This window comes from Patagioenas fasciata, chromosome 1 (assembly GCF_037038585.1).
Source record: "Patagioenas fasciata isolate bPatFas1 chromosome 1, bPatFas1.hap1, whole genome shotgun sequence".
Classification (NCBI taxonomy): Eukaryota; Metazoa; Chordata; class Aves; order Columbiformes; family Columbidae; genus Patagioenas; species Patagioenas fasciata.
In genome coordinates this window covers 19,079,448-19,102,718 of record NC_092520.1, presented here as the reverse complement: position 1 = coordinate 19,102,718, position 23,271 = coordinate 19,079,448, and the positions used below count along the sequence as shown (strand labels likewise).

The 23,271-nt window shown below is 37.7% G+C and overlaps 1 protein-coding gene across 1 annotated transcript in view; it reads right to left on the bottom strand.

Moving 5' to 3' along the window:
- Nucleotides 1-23,271, bottom strand: part of DDX10 (DEAD-box helicase 10) — a 180,361-nt gene that overhangs the window by 146,080 nt on the left and 11,010 nt on the right. The window contains exons 5-10 of the mRNA XM_065831453.2: nucleotides 22,790-22,910; nucleotides 21,507-21,696; nucleotides 20,000-20,126; nucleotides 18,634-18,796; nucleotides 16,985-17,069; nucleotides 1,861-1,962 (exon numbers count right to left, since the gene is read on the bottom strand). Of these exons, the coding sequence (XP_065687525.2) occupies nucleotides 1,861-1,962; nucleotides 16,985-17,069; nucleotides 18,634-18,796; nucleotides 20,000-20,126; nucleotides 21,507-21,696; nucleotides 22,790-22,910 (788 nt within the window). The remainder of the gene's footprint in view (nucleotides 1-1,860; nucleotides 1,963-16,984; nucleotides 17,070-18,633; nucleotides 18,797-19,999; nucleotides 20,127-21,506; nucleotides 21,697-22,789; nucleotides 22,911-23,271) is intronic.

Sequence of the window (23,271 nt, the reverse complement as noted above, 5' to 3'; positions counted from 1 at the left end):
CATAAGTAATTACAATAATTTTGTCAAGGATTTTAGCTAGTCTCTTAGAAGTATGATGCTAAACCATTTAAGACTGAACAACACTAGGTAGACAAATTCTAAATTAAAGCATTCCCCTTAAGATCTTACAAATACCAATATGGTATATTTTGCAGATAGAACAACAGGTTCTCAGGGTAGACTATTGACACATCTTACCAATCAAAAGCCCCAACTTTGCTTATAATGACTCCAGTTAAAAATGTTACACAAGTGGCTTTGTAAAATAATACATTTTGGGGTTAAAACAAAAATCTTATTAAAAAAACCCTTACTTTAATGCAACCTATTATTGAATTTACAATAGAAAAAGCTAATGACATGAAAAAGATTCTCATTTAGTAGATTTTAACAAGGCCTGAAGTATGTGTTCACTTCATTTCTTAACTCAAGTTTTGACATAAACATATATAGGAAGTGTAACAAAAAGAGCAGATAGCCATATAAGCAGTGGCAATTTCTTACCATCCTTTGTTACACTATAATTCAAAGAATACAGTATCGTTAATTTTGAGCAGATCTAGAAGTTTAAGCAGTGAGGTAATAATAACCATTTAAAGTTTCATCTTATTTTGATTTATTCTCAAAAACAATTATCCCCAAACATTTCCCGCATACAGTTAATTATCTTCTTTGTTTAGAGATACATATCTTCACCTTCCTACCAGAGCTTTTCAAAGTAAGAGATTCCTGGCCTTGCTCATATCCACTTGTACAGGAACTTACTTTTCTACCTTGCAATCCTCTGGCTTTATTCTAGCTCTACTCTATGATCTTTGGCATGGTGCAACCTGAACTATGGAAGTATTCAAAACAGAATCAGGTTCATACAGTATTTTCTGGTTTGCTTTCAATTCTTCTTCCATATTTCCTTTACATTCTGTTTCCTTTTTCGATTTAGCATTAGATTGAATGCTCAAAGAACAACAAACTCCTTTCTACCTATAGCTGCTAATTAAAAAATTACCACCAACTCTTTTTAGTGATGTAGGGGTTTTTTTTATTATTCTTACAGTTCAGGTTTGGGATTTTTTGTGTTTCCTGCATGTTCATTACCCTGCATTTAATAGAAGTTGGAAATAAAAGTGCTTTTTTATTTTTACATGGTATCATTATATGCATCTGCAACCCTTTCAAAATCAGTTCTCTTTTGTATAGATAACAGATTCTACAGGTCTACACTGGAATACACTCTCCAGTATGTAAAATAACCATTTAGCCATATCTTCTATTCCCTGTTCTTCAACTAACTGATTCAGAAAGATCATGACAAATCAGAGAAATAGTCTAGAAAGAAGGAAAAGACAGCTAATGAAACGAGAATGATAAAAGGTATAAAAACATACAGGACAGATTAAAGAAATTGTAATTGTTTAATCTCCAAAAGAAAAGAGAGAGATAGCATGACGATGTTCAATTACACAAAAAGTGGTTGCAAGAGAACAGTTAAGTTTCCATATATTCTTGGCACAGGACAAAAGAAATATTTCACTTACAAGATTTATCAGACACTTGAAGAAAAAGCCTTAATGGCAGAAACTGTTGAGTACAGATGAGATCGCTTCAGGAAATTGTGAAGACATTCACTAGCAAGTTAGATAAGCACCTGATAAGAATGATTTATGTAGCTGATCCTGCCTTTGGGAAAGGGGATGGAATAGGTAACCTCTCAAGGTCTTTTCCTTCTACAACACTATAAAAACCTCCCTTGTTTGTCCAGCTCGAGGCAATTCAAGCACTTTACCAGGATTGTCACAGACTCATCAGACATTATTCCTGTAGAAAGAAGGCTGAATAACAGACAAGTCATTAGTCACTTACTTGATTTCACTGACAGGTACTTTCCTCTGTGCCAGCTGTTCCACCATGCCTTTTTCTTCTGAGGGAAGCAATACTAACAAAGCTTCACCACCTTCTTTGTATCTGAACAAGAGAAAAACCACAAAAGAGACTTCAAGCAAACACGCAAAAAATACATTTTTGTTGATGTTTTCAATAACCAATGAGAATATACATTTGCTTCCTTATAAGCAGCCTGAAGAGCAGACAAATATGCTCACTTTACAAAGGGAAAAGGCAAAGCAGTTAAGGGATTTGCCAACATCTCCTCTTGAGCCAATTTCAAACCTATGCCTCGAGCCCTAAACACCTGGGACTAAGACACTGATTTAGATTGGTGGATCTTTTCTTCCCTAGATTAGAAATACTTCTGTAGTAACCAAATGGCACTTGACCAAAGCTGGCAATGCTACATCGACCTACCTACATTCATCCTTTACCAACAGGGAATTCTCAATACCTGACAAGAACTGATTCTCCTTTGCGCATCCTGCAAGCGAAAGAAGGTAAAGGCTGGGAAAGGGTAAGTGCCTTGATCCCAAACAACTCCTACTTGCATGTTCAATAAAGACTACTTTTCTAACAGGTCACAGAGGCATCACTGAAAGAAAAGCATAAAAAGAGGGGTTCTCTGATTTATAGAAGCAGTTTTTAAGTGTAAAAGGAAAAATACAATCAGACTGATTCCATAAGAACATATCTAGTATTCACTCTTCAATGCGCTTAACAGCTCTATCAAATGAAGGTGACTTGGTAATTACTCAAGATTGGGGAAAGAAATAAAAATTGTTCTATTTTATTAATGAAGCATCTCCATGTTCACTTCCTTTTTGTAAGAAAATATCAGTTCCTACTTTTGGCAAATTTAGCAACTTGAGGACATTCATGGGAGGAAAAAAAATACTCAACAGCATTAGTAAACAAATAAGACAATGGTTTTAAGTCCTACTGAGGAAGTGACAATGATGAGCTAGCTTATCTGCACTAAGTCCATATCTGTTTTAACACAGATATTGTTTCTTCATTTCCATTTACAAATAGTTCTTTAAAGTACAGATTGATAGCAAAATATTGCACAGAGTCCTCCGCTACATAAAAACCACCAATTGAACTAATTTTCCAAAATATGCCAAAATTGGACAGAATCCAACTCACAGTCAATGGATAAGAGCAATGTGTGGGACACAGTAAAATAAGGGAGTGGTAAATTACTACAGAGAGCAGTTCTAACTGCCAAGAACTACTCACAGGGAAATCCCTAGGCAGTAGCAGATTGTAAGCCCATACATAAGCTGCTGTGACTACAAGCATACCATTTATTTGTAACAGAAAATCCTCACTGTGTTGTTTTTCATGTGTCATTTTATATCAAATTATTTACTACTCTAAAAGGCTTTGTTTTGACTCCTACTCCAGTCATATTTGTCTTTTTTTCCTATGTTGGTATAACTTTTCATCCATCTTAAGCACATCTGGTTTGTCCTTTCTCTTCTCTATAAGAAAGTTCACTGTCTTCCTCAGTTGGAGGCAAGAGAGCTCAGAGAATGTTCTCAGGCACACCAAACAAGAATCATACCATTAACTGATAAAAATCATTTCAGATGGAATGTAGGGAGCACACATTTCTCCAAGAATAAACAGTTATCACTTGGCAAAAACAGTACTGCAGATCTGTTTGAAAATTATAAACACTATCTGTCACAGCATAGTAAGCAATGCAAGTAGCAACAAAATCTGCAGTTACAACAGTCTGACAGCTTTTATTACAGCTCTCTGCTTTCATTTGATGAATTTGAAATATCACAACAAAACGCTCTCAGATGCCTTTTTTTTCCCCAGTGCTATACGTGATGGGTTTGGGGACTGACTTTTAAAGATAGTTTTAAAACATTTATTAAATGTTTTCATCATTAGATTTCAACCCTTACATTCTAGATTTTGAAATTTTACATGGAAATCAACTTGATACAAAGAGGAGAGTATCTGGCACACATCAACACTATGCATATTTACTGGTTACATATGGTTTGGTAAGAGTACCAAAACAAATAGTAAGACATTTGGACTTTGTGCCAAAAAAATACTTCTTTAGGTTTGTGGGTGAGGGAGAGATACTGCACAAAACCTTTATTTTAATCTATTTAATTAATAGACATAAAATGTTCTTAATGCAGAAATATCAGCCTGTAGAATTTCTCTAAAAACGAGTTCTAAAGCAACACCATGCTTGGTTGAAGGCAATTTATTATCTTTACCAACCGCACAGAAGGAAATAAGTGACTGCTGACCAAACATCCCATGAATGTTTGGGCCCTTTACATAATAATAAAGGTTAGGAATGACTTGCTTACATAGACCAAGTGCACCCTGTAAGAAAACTCCATACATTTTAACCCAGACAAATTCCACATGATATTTCCACAAAGTGGGTGCATGTCAAACACTATCACTGCTTGGACAAGCAACGAAATCCTGGAAAGCCACTGAACCTTAGAGAACTTTGCATTTTATGGCAAAAATTGATGATCACAGTCCCAAGGCAGCTAATTTTTCATCAAAACAACCTGGTCTCTCAGAGCACTGTTGGAAAGAAGGATGAAAATATTTTCTTTTATCTACCCAAGGCTTGTATCAGACAGGAAGACAGAGATAATACTGCTGCCAATACTACAGTCACCGATTTCGAGCACAGAATAACGCACAGCTCTGCTCTTCTCTTCAAAACAGATGCTACGAAAGGAAACAATTCCAAAAAGAGCTCTGAGAACGATCCAATACCTGGAAAGAATGTCTGTTTAGTCTCTTAACAAAAATCTTCCTCATTTGTCAAGAAGACAAAAAAAGTCTTGATCACACTATATAAACACCCACAAAGGATAATTTTTGCAGATTCCTTAAATTTAGTCAAAGGCATGAAATGATTTTCTGTAGTTTTGTTGCTTCTGGCATTTCTTATCCTGGAGTGCCTGACTTCACATTCTTAAATTGTTGCTTTATTGTATTTATTCTATTCAGTGTCCAAAGCACTACAAAAGACCAGTGCCACAAAAATAGTAGAAGAAATACCCAACATGGATTAAAGAGTGCAGATATGCTCTCCGCCAGCCACAAACCCAAACTCTGGAATGACATAGTACCAGAAATATCATCTTGCATTAGATTTGCTTTTATAGCTTTTCCTCAGTACCCACGAGGTCACCCTCAAAGCAGGATGCAGGATCAGACAAATCTTCAATGTGACCCTTGAAAGGTGTTCTTGTGTTATCAGTGCTAAACACATTTGTGGCAGATGCACCTGAGGCCCCTTAACCCAACCAGCAGCAGTTTGGCCCAGGCTCCAGAGGAGGTAAAGGCCTGAGCTGCAGCCGGGCCAGGAACTCCTTTTGGGAAACACACAAGGCAGCAGAACAGCACATTGAACCCCAAGAAGTTGTGGGTGCAAGGAGTCTGGTGCAGACCTTTCCCACTGTACGCAATGTGGCTACGAACAAACCACTTCATTCCACAAATGTGACCTCCTGGGCGAGCTCCTGAGAGCTCTCTCTGCTAGACAAGCGTGGCTGTCGGGCAATGGTCTTTCACTCATCACAGATCACTGGATCAGCCCAATTTAAGTTTCATATTAATACTTTAGCTTAAATAAGTACGCTTTAAATAGAATTAATCACTTAGAACTATAAAATTGTGTGATTTCTCATACACTGTCTGCTTTGAATTACTTAACAGCTAAATTTGCTGAAACCTTTAACAGTATGTTGTAAAGTTCCGTTGATATTTACCAAACTTCAGTAAAACAATCAACTTCAGTAAAACAAAGCGGCTAACATCTGCAAGATAAGGCCTGTTTTGTACCTTACTGAGCAAAACTAGGACTCATTCAGACAGAACACCACTTTCAAGTCCAACACGAAGCAGCTTTGGACTATCAACAGTGTCTGCTGCTGAACAAAACACGGGCCTGTCTGAAGACAGTGAAAGAGTCCAGTATGAAGCAAGAAGACCCCAGACTCACATATTACTATTAGACTGAATCATCACATAAGGGCCAGGTAAATAGTCTGTAAGGGTATAAGTACCTAAGGACTTCCGTGCTTGGCTCAGAACCTCTGCAAAGGCACCCAGCTGGAGCTGACCCTGCTGCTGTACTACTCCATTAAATTACTTATTTCTATGAACTTTGATGCCTGAGAGTTTGCTTTGAAAGATGCAAGATCCCATCCTTGTTGCCAATGAACTTTGACACCTGAGAGCTTGCTCTGACAGACCTGGGATTCAGGTTCCATACGACCTGGCACCAGACCCCAAGAGAGAAGGTAAAGAGGTGCAGAAGCAGAATGATGAAACTTTGAAATCCTAGCCAAGCGATATAAAGAATCGGGTGTGCACATATAATTCTTTGGCCATAAATACATATAATCCCTTATTTGTTTTCCCTTTACCCTCTATGTCTCTTAGACATGAACCATTAACCAAGTCTGGGACTAAGTTTGAATCCTGCCACCTGGACTCCTCTCTGAGGAGGAGTTTAGAAAGCAAGAGGATCCATTCTGAACCTCGTGACAACGGGAGGGCCTCCCTCTGCCCTTCTGCATCTCCTGTTCCCACAGAAATCACCCTAAAACAACTCTCACCCAATTCTGCTTGGCATATTTCCTCCATGCAGTAAGAGAGTGAGCCTTGCCAGACTCTGCTAAGTCACACTTTCTTTAAAAGTGATCTAAATATTGCTTTGCGGCAAGCAGGACCCTAAATCACCCATCCACGACATTATATGCTGAGTCAGTTATCTTTTCAGAAAGTACAAATTCAGGAGATGTAATTCTAAAGGCACTTTTCATAGATCATTCGCAAAAAAGAAAACAAGCATTAAATTTGCTATCTATAGACAAAAACAAATTCAATGTTTACATTAAGTCTTGCAAAGCCTTTACACAGAGAAAACAGTACTATAGCTAACTAAAGAAACAATCACATAAAAAACGACCAAGAAGAGACAGAGGTTTCCAAACACCTATATTTTCTCACCTTTTGGCAATTAGTAAGAAAAAAAAAAAGGTAACATTAAAAATATTTCTCAGAGCTGATGCCTTCAAAAATTCAAAATGACTTAAAGATATCTGGTAACTATTGGCGCACTGTAAATCTCTTTGCTTACCTACTTTGGAAACATTCAGCCTACTTTCAAATGCCAGTATTTTAAACATATTTGAAGGTAGGGAGAAACAGTTTTGCCCATTTTTATATTGTGTGATTTAATTAACTAAAACAGACAGTTTAATATTAATGTTGTTCTTCAGAGCTAAATATGAAATCATTACAGAATAGAGAAAGCTGAAAACCAAATGAACTTAAGTACCATCTGGGAAGGTTTGTATCTCTTCCACATCTCCAGAGGCTGTTTAGTAAAAGAAAGCAAAAGGCAAGCCTACCAAAAAAGAAGTTTATTTGGGCAGAGTATTATCTTATTTCTCAAGAAAGAAAATAACTTAGTAATGTGCTAATAAGAAAGTTGTGGTCTTAAAAGACAACCTCTAAAAGTGAGGTTGCAGTGGAAAATTTAAGTTTTCAAATGTGTTTTCTCTGTGTCTGTCATACTAACAGCTTCTGTATTGGCAGACCCACAAAAGCACAAGCTACTGAAAATTGGCATAAACAATAAAGAATAGAACACTTAGATCTTCTGCTCAAAACTTGCTTCCATTACAATGCCTGCGACAGGGGAGAAAATAACATCCCTCAGTATCCTAAGGGAATAAAGTTCTCTACTTAAGCAAATAAAAGAACATTTCTGTAATTAGTTCCAGTAGATAGATAAAACCTTTAAACCGTTAGAGATGATAAAGCAGCTAAGAGTCAACCTCAGCTACTGAAATTCTTTAGCAGGAGGACTAATTCTTCTGCAAATGAGAAGACATTAAGAGAAGTTCTCCCCATTCTTGCTGACTGCAGCCTTCAAGTTGTCCATAGTCAATAAAACCAAACATCTGTTCTAAAAGGCTAATTCACTCTAGTGATTTATTATCCATTAAGTATGCACCTCAATGGTGCTGGAGAAAAGTAAATTAAAAACCTCAAAGTAATCAAACTTCCTTGGATTGTGTAGTAATTGATGACATTACTTATCTTGTCATCTCCTCAAGGTGATCAAGAGACCAGAGCAGAGACTCATCTTTGTATTGCAATTTTAACAGTCTATTAGGATACCAGATACAATTCATTTCCGTTCTATGGAAAATTGCATCCTACTTGCAGGAAGTCTTTGGAAAAGAAAAATTCACATACTTCTAGTTCATATCTGTCTTATTTTCTAGAGTGTATTGGCTTCAATGCCTATCAAAAAGGCAACTAACTTCTCTGAATTTCAGTCTAGACTTATAAGCAAGAAAACTGTGACAAATCATCATTAGCACTATAAAGCAGAGTGTAGGAATGATATATTTACACTGACTGCAGATGAGAAAAAGGATGTCTATAATCAAGGGCAAGCACCGAAGGCTGGACAAGAAGAAAATGTGATAAATTGCTTGGGGCACTGTGCTACTGGCTAATTAGAAGCAGAGAAAAATAGTTTAAAATGTCAAGAGCATCATTTCCCTAGCAAAGAAACACAAAGAGTTGCCAAGTAGTTTCATTTCATGCAAATAACATAAAATAAAATAAAATAAAATAAAATAAAACACTAAAATCAAGAGGATGGTTCGTTCACCATGACAGAATCTATCTTAAACTTCTGCTAAAAATCACCCTGAGCTGACAGCTGGTATCGAGCACGAAGGAACAAACAGCATGCAGAAAATTCACTGAGGACAGGATGAGAAAAAAATGCTCTTCCTGCATGCCAAATAGGCGCTCACCTTTTGCTAATCCTAACCTATCTTAACCTGTCCTTGATCAGGTCCAGCCAAAGGCTGCACACACCCCTAGCCAATACTACTAAAGTAAACAATACTACCATTATCACAAAGGCAACAGGTGAAAACGTCCTGTGGTTATTAATCAATTCCACCTTGCCATGCAGCTGCAGCTGGGCTTGTTCTAACTACATTCCAAGTAATTTTACATCCTTGCCACAACCATAGTAACATATACTTCAGTACAATGCACTGTATTTTAATTGTCAGTGACATCTGAGTCCGCAGTGATACCACAATAAAATAGGAATGGGAGCCAACTGATCAGTGGTCACCAGGCACCACTGTTCTGCTGTAGGGCAGACATCCAGTAGGGAAAAAAAAAAAATGATGGGAAAGCAATAGGGAGAGAACTGGAAGGACAGCTTGAGTGGATATGCATGCCTTACTGGGAATGCTATACAGGTTGGCTTGAACAGATGTACTGCAACGTATTTCCCTAACATTTGTATTTCAGAAGATATAACTTGATGCCAAATTTTGAGAGAGTTAAAGGCGGTATTTCTGCTTTGTTTGGCAAGAAAACAAATAATCTATTTTAAAAACTGGCAAAGGAGAAAATGGAGATGATGAGATAATTGTAAAATTTGGGGGAAGAGGGTTGCAGATATAAAGATACTTGTGTTACAGTTTCCTGATTTGGAATATTTCCCTTTACAGAAAAGTCAATGTAAAGGAGGTGATAAAGTTTTTGGACACATATGAAGATGGAAGGAACCATAAGTGTATAATTTTATGTTTTGGAGGTCACACATCTACCCCCATATTAAAATAATGTGTTTTGTGGGTTTTTTTAATCTGTAACTTAAGTGGGACTTTACAAAGTTGATTTGATTAAAGATCTAATTTTAACCTAACTGGGCCAAGATGGATAGTATCAGCAAATGTTGTCATCTTATCTGTCAAAAGACGTAGAAGGAAGTAAGTTATCACTCCAAAACTTGTGAGCTTAAATCAAAACCCACTCCTAAAAAGTCTTGCATTCCGAGCCAAAAAGCCACCTTCAGATACATTAGTATTGCAGAAACCCTCCACAGCAGATCCCTTCAGAGAAAGTAAATCAGGCATCAGGGAAGCCAAATCAACTTCTCAACTGTCTCTTTCTCACCCTGATCAAATTTGCTCAAGACCTACCAGAAGTAAGCAGAAGACCTCTTTCCTTAAGACATTAAGGTCAATAAGCTAAGCATTTGGAATAACATCAAAATCAAGCCCACTAACTTTGTCTGGTGTTGCAGGTGCATTTTGATACATTATAATTATGTATTTTCACTCTTCTTTTGCTGGACCCTTTGTTCATCATAGATGGTTGCAAACTATTAATACAAAAGTATTTAATAGTTACTTTCACTGAAAAGCCAAATTATCCTACCATGTAAAGGTGATCATTCATTCACTGTGCACCATTCATACCCTTCTCAGAACACAAATATTCTGGAGCACTTATTTTGCAACAATAATGGTCTTTAAACCTTTGCATACTATTTTAGTTGCCATAAAGAATCCAGAACAAGGCAACACCATCACATGGAATAACTGACAAGCAAAATTCAAAAACCAGCACAGATCCTTGCTTCTAGAGCAGAGATTTACCCCTGTGTGAACTCGGTATGCCAGTGATATAGTACAGGTATTTGTTAATGCACATGGTATTGCAGCTGAGAACTGACGATGATGAAAAAAAAAGCCCAGCATAGTACAGATTTTCATCTGTTATAAGAAGTACTTGAAAAGAGAGAATTATCATCTGAGTATGCAGATACAAGGTGTTTCAATTGGGTCCATCTTTTTGAAACACTCTGTACACACCTAGCTCCCAAAACCTATCTTTAAAAATTATTTTCAATTCCTTGATAAAATCAACTACAATAGTGAATGAGAAAACATTTCATTGATGCACACGTGTCTGTGTTGCACTTTTTATGTAAAGGAACAGTATAAGACGACCATAAAAATATAACCTAAAAACATCAAAATGGACAGTTTTGTACTGAAAATACCTATCCATATCTACCATTAAGGCCTTCCACAGAAATACAATAATTCATACTTTTGTCTAAAAATTCAACTATTAAACCTGATTTTAAGCGCTACTGTTTTTAAACATATTTCTTAAACAAAGTAACAGCTTTAAGTCAATCATATGGGGCCCCATTCAGGCAAGCCTTTGTTTCCGATTATACTACTTTAGGGGTCTTCTGACATGATGACGACCGGTGAAATGTAAGCTTTAAACCACGAAAACATTATTTCTCCAAGCCCAGGAGCAAGATGAGTTTTATCTGCTGTTTATCATACCTTCTGCACTGCTGAGTTTCTTCCCTAATGTGGTCATTTGTTATTCTATTTTTTTAAGTGACAAATGAGCACAGAAAACAAATGCATGTAATATGGGAATTTCTATCCCATCTACCTGATCAATGGTCCCTTTTTGTAATAGATACTTTTCTTTAAAACAACATATCTTTAACAAGAGATCTGTGTGCACCGCTAACTGAAGTGTGCATATACAGCAAGTCCTGCTCAAGTGGCACAACACAAATGAGAACAGACCAGAATGTGTTTGCCAGGGAGAAGAGCCCTTCTGCCCCACGGGTTCTCAACAGCCCAACCTACAATCATAGAATGTCCTGAGTTGAAAGGGACCCACAAGGATCATCGAGTCCAACTCCTGTCCCTGTATATGACAACCCCTCAGTTCACACCATGTGCCTGAGAGTGTTGTCCAGTCTCTTGTTGAACACTGTCAGGCTTGGGGCCGTGACACCTCCCTGGGGAGCTTGTTCCAGTGCTCCAGCACCCTCTGGGGGAAGAACTTTTTCCTAATGTCCAATCTAAACCTCCCCTGGCACATCTTCCTGCCATTCCCTCAGGTTCTGCCATTGGTCGCCAGACAGAAGAGTTTGGTGCCTGCCCCTCCTCCTCCCCTTGTGAGGAAGCTGTAGCCATGATGAGGCCTCCTCTCAGTCCCCTCTTCTCCAGGCTGAACAAACTAAGTGACTTTAGCTGCTCCTCACACAGCTTCCTCTCCAAATCCTCATCAACTACATGTCCCTCTTGTAGACACTCTCCAGTAACTTTATATCCTTCTTATCCTGTGGCGCCCAGAACTTCACACAGTGCTCCAGGCGAGGTTGCACCATCCCACGGAGCATTTAAAACAAACAACAAAAAGTGAACGGGCTTCATTTTTTGTATTGGTTTTAGCTGACTTCTAATGCTTTGTTCTCTCCTATTTCTCCATTGCACAGACCTTAGTTCAGTATCCCCAAAAAATTACCAATAAATATTGCTATGAAGTCAGAGATTGCTTCGGGGTTTGTTTATTTTGGGGTTTGTTTTGTCTTCCTCCGATCATTTAATATCCTTTTCCTTCTCCTGTCTGGACAGCAGCCCATTTATATCTATTGCCAAATTCCGAGAATCATGCAACTGCGTTTTATTCATACCACAAAACCATAATCCCTTTCATTCAGTCGTAATGTCTGGGTGTCCTCATTTGCCAGACACTTAGTCACAAGAAATAATGGACAAGAACAGGCAGTGGCTCTCCAGCCTCCTCCTGCTCGTCTCAGAACACAGTGAATTCAAAAGGCTTTGGGAAGCCGTCGGGTCCTCCGGTCCACACTGTAAGCAATGCATTTTCCACAGCAGCTGTGTCCACTCCGCTGCACTAAAATACACGTGCTTATTTATTTTTTATTACAGCTTAGAGGATAGCTTCATGTCAGTAGGTAACAACCTTAGCCACTTAATATTTCATTTCATTCGTTCATTCACACCAGGCCATTACGAAGGGAATTCTAATGGATAACACAGTGCCGGTCAGCACGCCTGCAGCATCGCAGCCCACTGCAGGAATGGAGCTAGAGTACAGCGTTTCATTTTAGAGAATTTAATAATGTGAACTGCAAATTAAATATGTGGTGTCAACAATTTCTTGTGACCTCCACTAGCTGCTATTTTTACTTAGCTTGAGTTAGGATGATGATTTGACTGCAATGTTATATGAGATGATCTAAATACTGCATTTCTTTTTAAAGAAACATCAGTAGAAGTGCTTCAATGGGTTTTCAATATAAAAAAAATAAATAAAATAAAATCAAGCCATCTTGACTCTACTGTTTAGCCAGGACCTAAGACATGTATCCCTGAGATATATTTCCTACTGGGAAAGAAAAAAAAAAATATCAAGCTTCCACCATTGAAAAAGTTCCATTAAGTCCCTCACATTTTTAAATCCTTTATTGCCACTCGCAAAGATTACTCTGAAGGCTTATTAGTCTTACTTCAAAAAACATAGTGTGTAATTACTTAAGGAGAACCCCAGTGAGCATGCTTCAAAGCATTTTACTTTATGGCAGAAAAAGATACGACCTGCCCCTTTCACCTTTCCAAAATTTAATGTGTGTGTACTCTGCAGTATTCACAAGGCATTAAAAAAAAAAAAAAACAACCTATAGGTCTTTGAAGTCTTTATTCATACTTCTTGGCTTTAATCATCACACCAGTCAGTACTAGAATGCTAGGGCAATAGAGTTTCCTGCTGTGGGAAGATGGACTTTTACTATTCCATTTATTTTCAGAATATAATTTACCAAAAGGAAAAAAGCATATGTAGAGCTAGACAGGACATCCATGCCTGCATGCACACTGTGTTTAAATGACAACATCAAAATTACAGCTTCTTTCCTAAATCAGTTTAAGCACCTAAGAAGCCTTACCAACAAGCCTGGATTAAATACCAATCAGAAGTCTGAGCCTGAGTCAGACCCAAAGCCTTTATAAAGTTCTGAACATACCACAGATAAAAACTGCAGAGCAAAAAGACTTATTCTGTTTAACATTCCGCTTGTCAGTTTCTTCAAAATAAAAACTCCTGACAGAAAACTCACCAAACTCAAGTTTTTAACAGCCACCTCCAAAGGGAAAAAAAAAGAATGGAAGGAAGAATATAATGCTAGGAAAGAAATAAATTAATTACTAAGATGTGCCAGGACACAAATACATCCAAAATACAAGATATTTACGCATGAATAGAAAGATAAAATAGATGTCAGTGTCTTTTCTACACATCAATGCAATCACGACTGAAGGAAAAACATGCCTATATATGCTTCTTTCATGCCACTCATTTTACAAATTATGTTCGGAAAAGCAGTTGGGGAAAAAAGTGAGTAACGGTGTGCCTCAGAAATTATTATCTTCTGCTGTCCCCTAGTGGCACTGTAACTTGTTTCACAAAACTGATCAAAGAATATTTTCAATTGTAGGTTTCAGAGGCTATGGAACAGAAAGCATCAACAGAAATTAAAAGTCAGAGGAAATCAGTTTTGCAGACAACTTCTACAAGTAGCTCTCATTTACTTAGAATTTTTAAAACTAAAACCCACAAAAAAACGCTGTGATCTAGTATTTTAAATTACAGGCTTTGCTAAGAGATTGTGTGACAAAAATACAACCAAAAATATTTATGGGCATGGCCATAATACTGTCAGTATTTTAGAAAGTCTGTCATTGAACTAGTTAAGACTTTAAAAGAAATACTTCAAAATCTAGTTGGAAGAAATAATGTCCAATCACTCCAATCATAGCATAAGTTATAAAAAATAAAAAATCAAAAAATCAAGATATGCCAATTCTACCCCAAAGTAAAAGCATTACTGGAGAACACCCAAACTTTCTTGGTCTTACTTTACCCGAAATCAAAAATGCAGGAGCTGCAATTTATTTTATTCAATATGATGAAATGCAAGTGAAATGCTACTTAGGGAACACAGTGGTCTTATCCACTTAAAAATCAATCATTATCTGTCATTTTAGATAAACGTTTGCAAAACTGTAAAACAGATGGGGAAACACAGCCATGATTGTTTGTTAGAGGTTTTTCAGCCCTCTCCCCAAAATAATTTCTCTCTTGACTTTCATACTTACTTTTGTATCACAAAATAATTTGATTTCAAAAGTAAACAGTATTTGGCATCCCAGTTTTAATTACAGTTTAATGAAGTCTCTTAATTAGCTGAGATATTTAATTTAGCTCTCATTCCATGCAATTATAGACTCTCATAACGCACGAAAATTTGTAATTATCTCTAACCTCATTAATGAGGACTACTAAACTGCAGTTCAGTTCATTTTTATCAAGTTTCTAGAAGAAACATAAGCTTCTCACACAAACTGTAGCTATTGAAAACAAATGAAGCATCCTGCTCATCACTTAAGAGTTCCCTGAGAAGTACATTCTCAATTACCCACACCTAAAGCTGCATTAGCATATTTATTTAGTGCACAGTATTTACTTAAAATGATTAGACAACTCCCTTGCTTTATTTTCAAATATTTATTTCATGCCATTAAGTTCATGGGACAAATTTCTTCCAAGGATTGCTTTAAGGACAAAGAGTGCCTGTACATTTGTCCCAAATGAAAGCCCAGTGTAGGCAGAACTTTCCTTGATCTTTGTATCGGATTAAGAGACAGAAAATACCCACAAGGCTTTCCCTGTGGAAGGAATTTGCTTTCAATCTCAGTCATCACCACCAGCTCAAACAACTTGCTCAGGTGCACTCCCAATTTCAGCGAGGTCTGGCTGCCGAAAAATTCACATGAAAGGAGGAACACGACCGGATGGTGGAGGCACCGGCACAGCTCACAGGACAGACCCTCTGCCCCCGGTTTCTGTCTGAATCTGTCCCTCAAGCTATCACAGAAGGTGGTGGTTAAGAGGCCACTGAATGCCAACCCTTAAGGCTGCAAGGCCTTCGTCAGCGTGACATTTTACTAAAAGCATTGTGGAAAAGGAGGGTTATTTGTCTTTATGTAGCTGCGGCCCCTCTCTAAACCTACTTAAAATCATTGGTCTCAGCACCTAGTGGGAACGGGGCCGAAGGCTGAGGACTGTAACGCCAAGGAAGCGCTTCACCTCAGTGACACGGCTCGAGAAGAGCTCAACAGGCCTTCCAGAAACTGCCAGTTCAATTGGGACAAACGTGTTGTCTTCCCTTCCACAATGACAGTATGCCATAAAGATAACATTATAAGCCTTCTGTTGAAGCCACATAGGATTTAAAAAAAGGAGAAAAAAAAACCCTTAAGCCCAGAATTCTAAGTCCATATGTTTTTCTCTCAATTGGGATGTATGAGATTACATCTAAATTTTAAATTACTCAAATAGCTACATGTTTTATCTTCGTATGTAACATTCGCTGATTTTGTTCATGGCTCTTTCCAAAGGCATTTAAAAATTTATTATTCCCTTCTATTATAACAGGTAGATAGGAGAATGGAGGACTCAGAAAAGAATGGGGCAGAAATGTTACCAATTACAGTGTTAAGCACAGTTAGAACTTCCACATTCTGAAAGAGGGCCGGAAGTACACACTCCTATTACAGAATCACCAAAATTTAATGCCAGCTGATCCAGAAAAACAGATTTCAAACTTCTATAGTGCAGAGAGTTGAAGTCTTGTTCTATGAAACTGTTCTGTCATTGCCTATGTTGCAAACCCTACTGCAAACAAATTAAATTATATACAAGATATAATGCCAGGTCTCGCATTTCATCCTTCAGATAATTGCATACAGTTTTTGATCTACTGAATTATATGCAATAACAACTCCTGTTTCTCTTAAAAATCTACTTCAGAGGTCAATGACCAGGTTTCCAACAGTGTATCTGGGTAAATCCCATCATAAAGGCTTAGCCAGAAGTATTTTAACTAAAGCTATCCCTAAGAATATAATTCTACAAAAGACTTATAAAAACAAAAATTTAACCTGCAATTAACATTACTTGATTCTTTCCTCCTCAAATTAAAATACAGAAGAAAATATTTCCATCCTTTTGAAGAGTCTTCAGTGACACAAAGAAATTGGATTTCCACAGTCTAAAGCCTTATTTACCTATTAATGGCAGCGGCAAAACAAGCTTTTCCACCCACAAATATGCTTAACTCAGCCTTTGAGGTAATTTGGGCCTATTTTTTCTGTCTGCTGTAAGGAGTTCCTGACGCTCACTAAGAAATGATTAAGTCAAATCACTACTCTTAAGCAATCAAAAAAGTCTTTTGGTGATAACAGCCCTTATTTCCAATCTGTATCTTGATGTTTTCAAGTGAGTATTTAACCAATCACCTGTCCCTATAGTGATCTAGTTTTAAACAATAAAATATTAATGAAAAGTGAAAACAAACCTGGCTGTTCTTCCCACTCTGTGGATGTATGTGTTTGCATCTTCTGGACAATCAAACTGAATGACCCAGTTCACTGCCGGAAAATCTGTATAAAGGAAAAAATTATGTCAAAATCTAAGCTGATGGTACTGAACATCCTCCTATTCAAGAGCAACATATTATTTAGGAGCATTAATTCCAATAAGAACCATCATTTAGACCAATTTACAGACTCTGGGTGCAACCTCTGAAATAAAAATAAAATTAATTGCATGTATTACCGTATCATAAACAATCATCTTCTTCATCAAAGAAAGCTAAAATTAATAGCATCTTCATTTTCTAAATTACGACAGTGCATTGAATGGAACATAATTTCACACTTGACAAGAACGGGCATGTTTTGTGTCACACAGATAATAAAACACCAGTTCATTTAATAACTAAATAACAATATCTGACCCCCTTTTCACCTACAGCATCAATATCCCACACCACCAGGGTTTGAAGTTAGCTGTGGCAAGACAGCACAACTTCAGTTGTCTGCATACAGAATTATAGTGCTTCTCAAAGACAGGAGGAGGTGACCAGGTCTGACAAAGAAGTCGACTCTGAATGTGAACGATAATACTTATAAGGTTTTTCAAGCTGCTGCACTTCATCGGGCAGCAGCATGCTTTGCGCTGGAGTAAGTTGGTGTTAACTCCTTATTGTGTCTGTAGCTGCGCTGTTTTCCACAATTACACCTACAATCTAAACCCAACCAACACCACCTGCGTTAGATCCTCACTACCGAGATTTCAGCAGTGGAGGTGTGATATAGAGTTTTCATTTCTGCCTTCAGTTTTTAGAGCAACTTCCTTCCTTTTGTAGCACAGATTGTTGTCTGAAAGAATGAGTAGACTCCTGAGAACAGTCTTGTGTCACATTTAAATGCCTCTAAGTACAAAAAAAAAGTCCAAAGTATCCACAGAAAATATACAGAAGTAAATCATAAAGTCAGCTGTAATGACCAGAGGAAATAAATGTGCAAGCCAAAACAGGTCTTATAAATATTGTTGCTTTCCCCCCTCATCTATTTTTCTGCCTCCTTCAGAATACAGCCCTATCACGCCATTCATAGTTCAGACATCAAAACTTCTTCAGGTTTTCATTTCCACATAGTACTAGGTTAGTCATTTTTCATATCCTTTGGAATAACCCACAGGATACAGGTACACCAGAAATACTTAAATCTGCTGAAATCTTGCCTTAAGGCACGTAGTAAGCAAATACATCACTATTTCCATTTTCTCTTGTTCCAGATATTTGCCATAGAACATGGCTGGAAAAACTAGATTGTCTACAGACTTCAATAAATAAACAAAGGAATAAATAAAGGACAGCTTCCACTGACTACCTCACTAACAAATGCCATTACAAAACTAGTGACAACATAGGTCAGAGACAAAAATCAAAAATAAGCACAAATGAAGTGAGCCTCTTCAGTAAAGAAACAGCAGAGTTCTAAGATGCATATATTTTCTGAGATACCCTAACGAGTTCTTAAACAAACTACAGCTTCATTTCTTACAAGTCAGGTTGGTCTTCAGAGCATACTGTCACTGATAAAATCTCAAAAGGGTTAGATCATCACTTTGTGAACAACTATTGCCTCTGTGGGTACATACCCAGGCCACGAGCTGCAATATCTGTAGCAAAAAGTACTGCTGCCTTTTTCCGAACAAAACAAGTGTAGACTTCCATTCTCTTCATCTGATGCTGCTTGCCATGGAGTGCCAGTACAGGAAGACCAGGTTGAAGCTTACAGAACACTCTGAATAGATACTGGACCTACCCAACAAATCAGGGAGATAAAAAAATCAAATTACTGTGCAACGTTAAACTTGTTAAGATCACATCCAGTATATAGTAACTGCCTTAGCACATCAAATAACATACACTTTTCTCCATATCGGAGACAAGAGACGCTATTTTGAGACTTTGAAACACACCTTGGTACTAAAAGAAGAAATGAACTTTGGCACAAGACTGCCATGGCTTTTGGTTGCATCTCCTAAAAGGAACCAGAGCAGGTAACAGGCAAGAACAACTTGGGACATGACTAGTTAGGTTGTATGCAGCGGACCAAAGTATCAAAGCCCACTGTTAGACAATGCTGGCGGGGTGCAGTATCTTCCACGTGCACTCAAAGCAGTCTGCACAGTCTTGGTTTACTATTCCAAGCTTCAACAGCTTCTCTCATAAAAACAGACTGTTTACTCTTACATACAGTACCACAATGCAGCATTATTTTATAGCAGGCAGCTATCTAATAGTTAAAGAAACTGCACAGGTTGCAGTACCAGCTGCAGCTCAGAGAATTTCTGTACAAATAAGGCCACCACCCCACTGTACTCACCAACCAACTGCAGAACAACAAAACTATTGTAACCTCTTGCACAAGTCGAAGAAATGCAATGAATGTTTACTACACCGCTGTATGTTGTAAAATATTCAATACACACAGTAGTTACAGGAATAAATACCTGTGCCATACAAACACATACAAATATCTTCAACAGAATAGTCCCAGGGCATTTATACAAGCTGATTTTTGAGGGATTATTTCTTATATAACCATAAGAAAAAACTTACTGTGCACTATTTCACAATTACAATTTCTTACGTAGGCAGATTTAAAAGCTTATAAAGAAACTAGATATAGCTATTAAAATACTCTGTAATCAAGCCACAAAATGTCACAGGACAAAACTGGCCCTTAGTGACAGAATTTTTAGTATTCCCTTTTAACACCAGAGCACAAAAATGGCTGAGTATACAGAGGTCTCCAGGACCTCCCTGCACTGAGCGGGGGTCGCTGAGCTTCCCAGCAGCAGGATCCTGCACGACATGAGGTGATGTTTGGTTTCCTCCCCCAATTCCCTGTTGCAAACTACTCCAGAATCTCACCTCTCTGGTGCCTTGACATCTGCATGAATATCTTAATTTTAATAGTTTTAAAATGCTACAGTGGATAGGGGGCAATAACCATACCTCTTTACAGCTTGCAAAAAACACAATGGTCTTCTTTTTCAAGTGAGTTCTCAGGAAAGAGTATAACATGTTTACTTTTTGCTGAAGCTCACAAACAACATAGTTCTGATCCAAAGTTGCCGGGGTACTAAAAAAAACAAGCACAGTTAGATGGCATTAGTTCCCATAACATTAAAATGAGAAACAAAAGAAGGGAAGAGAGTGAATATACAGCCATAGAATATCTACAGAGTTGCTCGTCCTTTCTTTTAAGTCAAGTGTCAGACAAATACCCAGAAAAAAAAGAGGGGGAAGAAAAAAAAAAATTGCAGGCTGGAATGTTCTGCAACTTTGAGGAACGAGCAGCAGCTCCACTAGAAAGCTATTCTTGAAAGATGAATCAATTTCCTTACTAAAAGCCCATGGGGAGGAAGGGATAACTTTTGACATTACTTCTAAATTCATTTACTACTAGCAAGCCAAATTCTTTCCCTGCCTAAGCAATGACATTCAAATTGCCTTGACTTACAATGCAATTTTGTCTATTAGCCCTATTAAAGCACCATTTGTGCCCAAGGCAATGTCAAAGCACAGCCTAATCACACACAAAAAGGAGCACTGATGTACTTCTACTGATTACACCCTGACATGCAAACTGACTTTGTAAAGCTCTGAATGATCATCCTAACTAACCTTTCCATTCTTCACAAAATAAAATAAACCAAAATAAAAGTCTTTGGCATATTTGTCCTTGAAATACATCTAAATGCTCACCTCTTAGTTCTTCTGCTTCACCCTCAACAGATCAAGAGTATTCAAAAATCATTTTTCTAAAGGTTTTTTACCCACCCAGGTGGCACAAGACACTACTCCAGTTTTTATTCTGCTAGTCAATTTGAATTATGCCACAGCATCTTTTAATTTGTAAGTCTTTCATAGGAAACTTTTTTTCAGAGAAAACCTTTTCATAAGGCAATAACCTACTGTACACTTAAGCAGTAATGAATACTTTCTTTTTATTCTATTTATTATCTGATCGCACTCTCCCAAATAATTTTTTTTAATTAAATGTAATTTAAAATAGCCTTCAGGAAAAAGTTGAGATCTGCAAAAAGATGTATAGTCAGAGTTGTACTTGTGCAACACATGCAGTGGTTCTGCACAGTGTACACACACGCAGGAGACAAGGAAGTCAAACAACAAAAAAGGAGCAATTCAGAGGTGAGTGATACAGCCAGGACACTGCTCCATCACTTGCTCTTGAGGAAGAAAACTCCCAGACTGCAAAGCTGCCTGAGGAGCCACAGGAAGGTGCAGGTTCAACCTTCCTGTAACGAATCAGTCAGAACTAGGACCCTCTTATCTGGAAATTCCTTCCTTTGAGGAAGGCACAGAACAGCATCACACACCGCAGGAAGGAAGATGCACAACGCAACTTCTGATTCAGAGAACTGACGGTCAGAGAACGACTTAAGTAGGATCACCATCTGTTTAACTCCCCCCAGAAAAAAAAACTATCCCAACATACCTGAATTTGGCTTTCTCATGAACCCAAACATATTCTGGATCTTTCAGACTCAGACGTGCAAGATCCTTCACAGATTTTGTTTGTGTTGCAGAAAAAAGCAAGGTCTGGCGTTTCTTAGGTAGATTTTCTATGATTGCATTCATTGTATCAGCAAACCCCATGTCTAGAATTCTATCAGCTTCATCAAGAACTGATTTGAGAGATAGTTTGAGAAAAATCTGGTTTTAGCTTCATTTATATATATTAAAAAAATCATACATCAAATCCATATACATGATTCTCTTTAGATATTCATGTGCTCCATAAAATATGTTTTTTAAAAAACTGTAATAGAAGTCAGAGCATTTCCCGTAATCTATACACTACAGCCCTCAGCTTCACAAGCTGAAGCATAAAAGAACAGCACTTGAAGCAAACAGTTGAGCAATTTGCAGACAGACTGCAAATTACCAACTCCCAGTCCTATTACTGAAACAAAAGCGTGGAATATAAAGCAGTGTTGTACTATTTATTCATGACAGAGCAAAACACTCTACTGTACCTAAGCTGAATTTACCACTGAAACACAGGGTATAAACAGAGTAGCACAAGACAAAGCTTTAAGAAAAGGGTCTATACTTAATGCAATTCTTATCTAAGTGCCATGAACAGTACTAAGTGTAGCAAGTGTAATTTCACATTTTATCAGCTTCATTAGCTTCTTAATTGCTTCTAAGGTCCTCCAGCTATGTTAAAGATTATGCAGTTCTTAGTGGGAGGCAAACCTTTACATTACACCAAAATTTTTTTCAGGTTGGAAGGATGAAAAGAAACAATGTTAACAATGCTAACAGAACAATGAAAGGAGCAGCAATCTGTCTTAAAATTCAAATATAAGTGTTTTGTAGAATCGGCCAAAAATACACACTACAATGGATATTCCACATAGTTAATTATCAAGTCAGGAAAAACACAAGAGTCATAGGCAGAAAGGAAAGGGCAATGTTAGCCAAGATACAACTAAAGGATTATATTGAATGCTACATTTGGGTTTGGGTTCCTTACTAACTCAACCACTTGTTCTTATAGTCCTAAGGAAGGCATGCTCAGCAACTGCTTGAGACAAAGTGCACACAAGAAAGGGGTTTTGTTGTTTTCTTTTTAATTTGTACATGCGTGAACTTTAATGACATTTTGTCTACATAACCTGACTAGGATAAATTTTTTACCCAAGGAAGTGCTCCATGCAATTATGAACTGTTAAAAAATATTTCTGAGTACTTCCCAGTACTCAAAAAACTTACTCAGCATTTGCAGATCAGAGGCATAGAAATATGAAGTTTCATCCATGTGCTGTAGAAGCCGTCCTGGAGTGCAAATTAGCATATTTATGTGATGGATTCTTTCAGACTCTTCTTTCAGATCCTGAAAAGGAGTTAAACCAGCTTAGGTCTTGTTCACACTAGGACCCCAGTACCAGAGATGGTCAGGGCAGCTTAACCTACTGATAGTTTTTAGGAAGAATAGTCAAGGATCAGCCATTCACAGAATCATAGAATGTCAGGGATTGGAAAGGACCTCGAGAGATCATCCAGTCCAATCCCCCTGCCGGAGCAGGAACACCCAGATGAGGTTACACAGGAAGGTGCCCAGGCGAGTTTTGAATGTCTCCAGAGTAGGAGACTTCACAACCCCCTGGGCAGCCTGTTCCAGTGCTCTGTCATCCTCATTGAGAAGAAGTTTCTTCTCATATTTAAGTGGAACCTCCTGTGTTCCAGTTTACATC